The sequence below is a fragment of the Gymnoscopelus braueri genome, assembly GCF_963280865.1.
Source record: "Gymnoscopelus braueri genome assembly, chromosome: 11".
NCBI classification, from domain to species: domain Eukaryota; kingdom Metazoa; phylum Chordata; class Actinopteri; order Myctophiformes; family Myctophidae; genus Gymnoscopelus; species Gymnoscopelus braueri.
The window spans coordinates 41565048-41574868 of record NC_137613.1 but is presented as its reverse complement, the minus strand read 5'-3'; the positions used below and the strand labels follow the sequence as shown (position 1 = coordinate 41574868).

Genomic DNA, 9821 nt, shown 5'->3' with positions numbered 1-9821 from the left:
CGTGAGAGAGCAACGTGAGACAGAAAGGGAGAGATTGTGATATTGAGACACACAGACATGTACAGTATAGGCTGCAAAACCCTGAAACACATGTTTGTGATTTATCTTCACCGGTCTCTTGTCTCAACAGCATTGGAAAAAGCAATAATCCATGTTATGGAATGTGATCAGCTGTGCTCTCTTAAAAGAGAGAAATCAATAAATAGCCTATAGTGTTTTTAATTATATTTAGCTTATTCACTCAGGTCAGTTGGTGGAGTGTTTTTTTCTTTCTTCTTCTTTGTTTAATAAGTACTTACTTGGTCCGAATGTGACCGGGCTCGGCCAAGTTTTCACTGTCAAGCCAGTTACATTTTTAATAGTGATACTGTATTGTCTCACATGTGTCCAAGGTACAGTGGGTGTATTATTTTTAAATTAATAAACTGATAACAAATCACTTTGACAAATTGTTATCCTGACCAAGTGACCGCTATTGGCCTGGCTATGGTCTCTATACTGTATCTATTACAGCATGATTCCAGTAGGCGACACTGAACAAAGCCTGTGAAGCCTGAACTGCACTGTACCGACTGTACCTTAGCAAAACCTTCCCGTGTTACCAGGCTCTGCTCTCAGTCTATGGTCTTGAGAAGAGGGGTGATTTGCAGTGGTGGAAAAGCACTCAAATGTTTTACTTAAGTAAAAGTATACTTGTAGAAATACTCTGTTACAAGTAAAAGTCTGGAATTCTAAATTTACTTGAGTAAAAGTACAAAAGTATTGGTATCAAAATGTAGTTAAAGTACCAAAAGTAAAAGTAATCAATCATTATGCAGAATGTCCCATTTCACAAGTGTTCAAATGTATAGAAATCTTTTGAAAATAGCAGATCTACAAGCTCACAACGCATCACAAAGCGACAAGTATACAGGTATACTTAGGGATGAAGTGGTTAAAGGTAGGGTAAGTGATATTTTTTGGTTAAAACAAAAAGTATTTTGTTAAAAGGTTAAAATACTATATTCTGATAGTAATCATAGAGTGTTTTTTCAGTAACAGATGTCTCCCTGTCTCTCCAGCTCTTTAATAAACAGAAAATCCATTTTTCGGTAGGTGTCAAAATCTCAGCCAATCAGGAGAAAGTACCCATTTTAAGCTTAATTTGTATAGTGTTCCAGTTCAAATTTTGCATGCTCATTTCTTAGTGTCATCACTTCCAATTTCACTTGTTTAATCTATATCCTGATTGAGTTCTCTGTCCTGGTTGGATAAAATTGGAAATGAAACTGAAACTGAAACGAAAATGCATATTCTGTTTAATAAAGAGCTGGAGAGACAAGGAGACTCCTAATACTGAACAAACACTCTATAGCAATGAGTACTATCAGAATATAGAGCTATTTAACAATTATTTTAACCAACGCAAATCACTTACCCTACCTTTAATGCATGTTTTGTAAAAAATAATTAAAATCGAAGTAAAAGTATCTAGTAACTAAAGTGGAGTAAAAAGTATACAATATTTGCCTCTGAGATGTAGTGGAGTAGAAGTAAGAGTACAGGAAATTGGAAGTACTCCAGTAAATAAAAAACACCTCAAAATTGTACTTAAATACAGTACTTGAGTATGTACATAATTTACGCCACTGCCTGAGCAAAACCTTCCTAATTTACCAGGCTCTGCTCTCAGTCTAGAAGGTGTTGAGAAGAGGGGGTGATTCGTCTTGTGGAGGATACACCTGGCAGTGAGTGCAGATTTAAAGTCTGCCTGCTCTTTGATAGGTCGACCTTCTGGTACCCTCGACTCCACTCCCCACCTCATTGCACTCGCCCGATGTCAATCTCACCGCTAAAACCCTCCCCCGAGATATGAAATAGACGGCGTGGCGCTCAGCATCCAGCACTAGTCACTACTTGCCTGGACGGCACTAGTTTTATCCTCACTGCTTTGTGTGTGTCTGTTCTGTTTCTGCGTCGCGGCGCAGGCTTGGAGAGAGATGACAAGAGCCCCGCGGACCTGCTCAGATGAGAAACATGGATCTTCTTCTTAAAACGCTCAATTTGGTGCTTTGGATTTTATCGCTGAACATAGTTGATGACTGCCACGCAGAGGAAGGTATGTGATCAGTATTTTAGTTGTGTCTTTTTAATCGTTCCCAAACACCGTAGCGCGCTGACAGAGAGAGATGTCCGCGGCAGGCGGCTTATCGGCTCGGAGCGCTTTTGGACTTGTCCCTGTGATTGCAGATTGCGAGCAGGTGTAACGGTTTCCCGTCTTGAGTAGTGATGGTGGTTATTGGAGAACTTAAGTGGATACGGGATAGGTGGGCTCTAGGCCGATGTAAAATTGGCTATTTTGTCCAAAATGTAAACAAAAATATATATATTTGAAAAATGGTCTTAAGTAATGTAAAGTATACATGATGTGAACATGTACCGTACATCATTATCAGACTTAATGTTATCCTTCAACTTCTTGTTCATGCCCCCAAATGACTGGATATACAGGATTTGTAGCAATGTGTAGCAATTGTATATTAGTCCTTAAATTGTCGAATGTTTAAGCATTTTCTAATGTACTTTGCTTTACTTATTAAGACATTTTTTATTTTTTTTCAAATATATTTTGGACAAAATAACCAATTTTACATCGAGGTGACCAGATGTCCCTAGTGCCCACCTATCCTGTTACCACTTAAATGACTCATCACCGACTTCTGTCTATTTAGAAGACAATTGATAACACCTGGGGATGGAATATTGTAGCTGAAGTGATGGAGAGGCGCGATTGCAAAAGCCTGTATTCTCGTCAGTTTTACGCATCTGCGTTTCGACAGCTCGCTGTGCTGACTCAATGGGATAATAACGTAATAACAACTAAAAGCTCATTACGTTTTTGGAATAACACTCAGCGGGTAGCTGGCTACATTAAAACGGGAGCAACGTGATAATGTGTCACACACTCGGGCAATTGAGCCTCACATTAGGCTATAGAACAGTGTTCGTGGTCGCACAAACGACTAAAATATTGCTTGGTTAGTCAATATTTCATTAAAATGCACTTGCTAAATCTGAATGAAGATAAGTTATCAATAGGTTTGTGGAGCTCTGTTTTTGTGCTGCCGTTGTTGACCCTGCAAGGACTTCTATCTATGATCCAGCACATGATAAAATGTCCGACTGTCTGATAACTTAAAGCAAAAAACTAAACTAAAACAAATGTCCAGTGTGCTCCTCCTGCTGATAGGTTACTTAGCTTATATCTATGCCATTGTCGCTGTATCTTTTAGTGCAACTGGTCTCCTTTGTCCTCTTGACGATACTGTGCAGGAATGACAGTTTAGGTACAACATTATAGTGGCTTACTTACTGCGTATGGCCCCCTTTCCCCCTTCTTTCTTTCCATAATCCTTTCCTTCCTCTCATTAACATGACCTTCCTCTATTAGTGTGTGCTTGTGTGTGTGTGTGTGTGTGTGTGTGTGTGTGTGTGTATATATCACAGTAAAATCTGTATAAAAACTCAGTGTTCATTTATCAATTCTGTTACTCAAGAACAAATATAACCACCACCATTTGGTAAATATTGGACTCCTATGGTCTGTCATTCTCTGAACAAATGCAGATGTCCTTGTTATCCGAAAACATTGTAGAAGTAGACTACTAACATTCACAGGATTGTCTGCTGATACAGCAGCTTCGATCCTGTATTTAAAGATGATGTACTGTAGGATGTATAGGCTGCTGGCTTTTGAGGGAGAGAGAGTGAAAAAAGCCGTCAAGGTGCACAGTAAAATCTGTGTACATACTGTAATCTGTGTGAATTTGACAGATTTTACTGTGTAGCCCCACTGCTCTGTTATTCTGTCACTGGGAGCCAGCCTGCTTTCTACACCCTAGTGCCCAAAAATGTTGTAAACCATGGCATTATTTGAAAATTGTTTTGGAAATATCTAGACGTGTGTTGCCATGTTAATTTGAAACCCTGTTTGTTTCATTAGCTGACTGGCCAACTGGCAGGCTGAGGCGATGTCAGTTAAGCAATCCGAATCAGTGGCGAGATTTTGACATCATAGAGGTCTCAGCTGCTGTGCTTTTTCCAGAGTGGAGACGAATGTACACGCGGTAAAATCAGTGTTAATTTAAGTGAACAAAATTAATGGAACCTCTGGCAGCGGACAAATCTGGGTCCACTTGGTTACATTTGCCCACTGTCAGAGTTACAAATGGATAAATGAACACTGGTGAATTTATACTGTGTACTGCCAAATAGCCAATATGCATCAAAACATAATCTGCACATAGCCCCTTGCATACAGACCAAATATACATGGGAAGACTGCAAGCACGCATAGAATCTGTGGCCCGCTGCATGCCAGAAAATGCATTAGGCTTTCCCCCCATCCTCTCTGCTTGTCACGGATGACACAATTATGCACATCACTCACACACAACGTCGACACACGCACATGTGCTACTCGCACACATCCTTAAGCACACATGCAACTCATGGATCAATTTGCATAAGATCACTTGACATGGCATGCGGAAACGTGTGATGCATTGACATACCATGCTTGGCATATGGCATGTCCTGTTTCATGCATGCTATATCCTCATTCACTGGGATTTACCAGTGCTGCCATGCACGCGTCTGCGCGCGCACACACAGTACAGTATGTGTATGCACGCTCTTATATTGCATTTCTCTCACACATACATGCATCGGCAAACACTCAGAATTTATATGCAGTGTAGATAATGGACCCATAAAGACCCATAAAGGTCCATTACACTGGACCATAAGGGACTCCATAAGGGTCCATTTAGGGTCTCAGAGATAAATTAACACTGAGGATTTTACTCTGCAGAATGATGTTAGATTTCCTCTCCCTCGCTCTTTCTCAGTCTCTCTGAAATTGACACACACACACACACACACACACACACACACACACACACACACACACACACACACACACACACACGTACACACGCACACACACACACACACACACACACACACACACACACACACACACACACACACACACACACACACACACACACACACACACACACACACACACAGATCGCCAATGTGATGGGGTTCCTTGGAATGCCGGATGGCTGGATTTGAACATAGCTTTATTTTAATTGATGCTGTGACAGCAGTTTCATTGCTGTGAAGCAACAGGGGCTTCTAAAGGCTGTAGCTGTGGCACGTGTGCTCCTCCTCTTCATGCCTGAATTATACTTGGTTGGGCGATGTGTCTCACACACCAAAAATAGCCGATCTATAAGCTCACAACAAGTCGCAGTGTGACGCATTATGAGCTTGTTGATCGTCTATGTTCAGCGCGCGACACAGCACACAACCAAGTATAAATCAGGCATCATCGTTTGGATGGAGTTGGTGGGTAGGCAGGGTGCTCCTCCTCACAGTTTGGAAGGACTTGGTGGGTGGGCAGAGATCCGGTGAGCGGAGGAGTTTGCCAGCAATTTTCTCCTTTCTCTAACAAATTTGATCAACATTTTAAATTGAGCAATTTGCCGTGTTTCAGACTGTTCACTGCCACGGTACCACCCATCTCCCCGTGTTTGGCATTGCTAAAACATTATGTTCAATTTGTTTTTCTTTCAACAGCGATATCAATGTTGAACAGAGGATGAGGTGCACTGTATTTTTCCTTCTATGAGTGTTAGTATTTAATAGGCGTCCTAGACCAGCATGCATGGATTCCTCTTTTCTACTATGTCTCATTTGTCATTTTGTATCCTTCCATCTGCTGTCTTTCCATGTCTCCTCACATGATGGAAACGTTTAAATATCTTTTATGTGACAGCAGCTCAGTCTTAACCACATAAGTCCTATATACTTTGTTGTTCGATGAATAGTGAACATAGCCGATCTACAAGCTCACAACGTGTTGCGATGTGCCACGTTTGTACATCTGCTATTTTCACAATTTTTGACTATTTTGGCTACAGCATTTTTGACAACATGACATTCCCAAATTAGGGACGCCAGGTTGAAAGTGGTTTCTCTTCAGTCTACTGTATTTCCTGCCGTTTTTCCCTCCTCTCTATTCCTCCTCTCCAACAGCTTCCTCTTTCCTTGCCTTGCTCCCCTTCCCCTCCCGTAATCACTCCTCTCTCCATTAACTATTACTATGCATCTCACATCCTGAGCTGAGTTAGTAAGCGCTAATACGACCATGGGCATCATAGGCAGATCAGGATGTCCACACACACACACACACACACACACACACACACACACACACACACACACACACACACACACACACACACACACACACACACACACACACACACACAGACACACACAGAGTCAATCTAGCCGCACCCTCCCTTCAGGCCGCCTTCTCATTCCCCGCGTCTCACCGCTAACACACCTTGGCATCTCATTGGGATCTCATTTACTTCCCCCTCTCCTCCCTCTCTCCCCTCCCTCCTCTCCTCCTCTATATCCATCCATTCTGCCAAGAGAGAGCGAGGGAGAGAGGGCAAGAGCCCGGTAGGAAAGGGAAGGGAGGCAGGGTGAAGGAGAGGGGAAGGGAAGGCAGGAGGGAGGGAGGGGCAGTGTGATTGAGAGAGAGAGAGGGAGAGAGAGAATGGTAGAAACTGCAGCGTAGCTGGTTGGTTCATTGTGTTTGTGCGGCCGCGGTGTTGGACTAGATTTGTTTGCCTCCTTGTCGTGTCAGCATGGCCTGGGCCACTTGACTGACTACACACACACACACACACACACACACACACACACACACACACACACACACACACACACACACACACACACACACACACACACACACACACACACACACACACACACACACACACACACACACACACACACACACACACACACACACACAGCCTATCTATCGCTGTTTACCTGCAATATAAAGACGTGGTTCCTTTGGGAACCTGGTCCAATCTTTTTTTAATGTATATTAACGTCTATGTTTGTTGTGGTTATATTGTAGCAGCATGTGCTAAAATGTCATTAAATTGCATGTCTCAGGGAAACCTTTTTCTCCCCTTGTTTTTTGACAAGTCAAGTTTGTTTGGGGATTTGCAAGCTTCTGCATGGCTATGTGACTGATCCACTTTATATTTACATTATGCTCTCAGGACCCTCAGACTCTCACAAGCTAACATTGACTTCTTTAGATGGCAAGGGATCTGATTAGTCTGATTAATAAATCCTATAATTGGTGCTTATAAATTATCTGATAGGCTAATAAATGGTTTAACAGCAACTGCCAGGTTGGCACAGGAACTGCACTCCCAGGCATCAAATGGGACTAATTGTGTGTGATTGATTCAGGGCTTTTTCCGGTCTGTTGCCAAGGACTAGACTCGATACACAGGTCCACCTTTGGCTGGCAGAAACGGTCTCCAACCTGTTTGTCTGTCTGTCTGTCTTTGTGAATGTGTGAATGTGTATTGGACCGGATGGCTGGGACCTCTGTGCGTATGAAAGGTCAGAGTGATTTTTGAAGTTGGCAGGCATAGCGCAGCGACATTCTCACTTCAGGGGTCTCAGGGACACCGTCATTTTTTTTATATAGAGGAGGGGAAACCGAAATGAAAGGACAAGGGAGGAGAAATGAGAGTACAACATAAGGGGAAGTAGAATACCAGAGGCCAGAGCAGAAAGGCGAAATGCTTCAGCATGGAAAGAAAGATGTCAGACTGAAGGGGAGAGAGGTTGAGGTGGGAATTGCCAACTGTCTCCATTGCTTTGCTGCAGTATGTTTACATACAATGAAATTCACACCATGACTTCTTAAGTTACTACAGTACCTATTCAATAGAGCAGCTCACTCAACCACAACCTTATTTACCTCCGACTCCACTGGTACACATCGATTGAGACTCATTGGTTGATCAATTGTACGTGTGTTTGCTTGTTTGTGTGTATATGCATGAGACTGTGTGTGTGTTTGTGTGTGTGTTCACTGTGTTGTATCCCAATAGGGTCACCTGATTTCCTTTGTTCAGTGTGTTGGGACACTGCTACTGTAGCCAAGCTATTCTGCTAGATCTGCAAGAATCAGCGCTGCTGTAGGAGGGAGGGGCGGAGAGAGAGAGAGAGAAACAAAGTGAAACAGACGAGAGTGTTTGTGTCGGTGAGCTTATGAGAGCAGTATTTTTTGCGAGAGAATGTGATATAAATGTGGTGCGGAAAGTGTGAGAAAGAGCTGTGTGTGTGTGTGTGTGCACGCACGAGAGTGCATGCTACGTGAGGATGGATGTTTCGCAGGTGTTGCAGTCATACTGAAGAGTGAGGAAGGTGTTCTGTGCAGTTGCCTGTGATACATGGGTGCAGTACAGATGCGGTGCCGATTTGGAAGCACTTTTTTTTGTGAAATGAGATGAAAACATCTGCCCGCTCTGTAGACTGTCTGTATTACATGTAGATGCGTGACCCCTGAAAGGTTCTTACGTGTATATGTAAATGTGTTGCAACTGCTGTTTTGTTTTAGCCTTTTATCATTGTTGGTGCAAGGATATAGTTAGACGGCAGTGTTGGGGAGTATTTAACTCCATGAAGACAAATGGCATTGTTTTTAGGGTAGTTAAAATACAATTTAGCTTCCTTTCTTGAAATGCTTGGTACTGTGTGATAAACTACTCTTTTAAAGTAGCATAGTTTCCCCAGCACTGAAAATACATTTGAAATATGCTCTCTGCTCCATAAAGCACTCATTCTCCAATCTCGAACAGCATAAGCTCATATCCCAAGCTGATATGTTGTCATCGCTAGGAAATAATGATAAAACTTACTGTCAATACACAATGTGGAGACACAGGGGAGTGTGCATCTGTGTTTGTAATCCTGAGTGTGCATGAGATGGAGAGCAAACATGTGTATTTTGGATGCCATATGTTAAGAATAGTGGGGGTTCTTTAAAAACCCACACTGAAACTTGTCAATGGTGGTATTTTACGCAAGTGTCTTGACAATCACTTGTTTGTGTAAAGGGGAATACCACTCTGGGTCTCTTCTGTTGCTTACCTACAGTAAAATGAGCTCACAAAGCCAGCATTCAACAGTACAGTACATAAAACATAAAGCCCCCAACCTGGCTACTGCACATGCTCCAGCTTCCCTGGAAAAAAAGACGTGTGAGTCTGATAAAAAAAAAAAAAAAAAGGGAAAATCTGCAGTTTTATTCTTGCTGCACCTACAGTATTTCACATTTTCTACGCAGAGATCGCTTTGACCAGCCACATAGAAGAGACTTAATCAGCTGTATGCCACGATCTGGTAAACTATGTTAATGTTGCGCTTTAAAACATGACATAATCCAGACTGGAACGTGCACCCAGCCAACACAGCACAACATAGTGCTGGAGAGTTGAGTCGTTTTTCACTGCCTCGCTTTCATGAGGTTGCCTCCAACAATATATTTGTCTGTTAGTTTTTGTAGGGATGCTAATGGATTACAGAGGTTTTTGGCAGGCGTTTCTGTCCTGAGGTGTCTAAAACATCATTGCTGTGTGTGTGTGTGGGGGGGGGGTTTAACAAGAGTTTTTGCCAGAAATGTCTACACAGCGGTGTTTGAATTAACCCATTCAAACCGGGAACGCATCTCTGTCATTTCTTTTATTTATTTGGGCTATTCAAAAATAACAGATATGCCAGCCCATAGCACGTCACCAAGTGCCTCGCTATGAGCTTGTAGATCTGCTATTTTTTGGAAAAATCATGGAAAATTTGTGCAAATATATCTTTTTAAAGCAAACATTTTGTAACTCAAATCTTTGCTTCTGGGGATTCTACAAATGTCTTCTGAATCCTAA

The 9821-nt window shown here is 42.3% G+C and overlaps 1 protein-coding gene across 1 annotated transcript in view; it reads left to right on the top strand.

The window, feature by feature from the left end:
- Window positions 1-2016: 2016 nt before the first annotated feature.
- Window positions 2017-9821, top strand: part of epha10 (EPH receptor A10) — a gene marked incomplete at both ends in the record, with an annotated part of 187590 nt that continues 179785 nt past the window's right edge. The window contains 1 exon segment of the mRNA XM_080442476.1: window positions 2017-2098. Coding sequence (XP_080298602.1) covers window positions 2017-2098 — 82 coding nt within the window.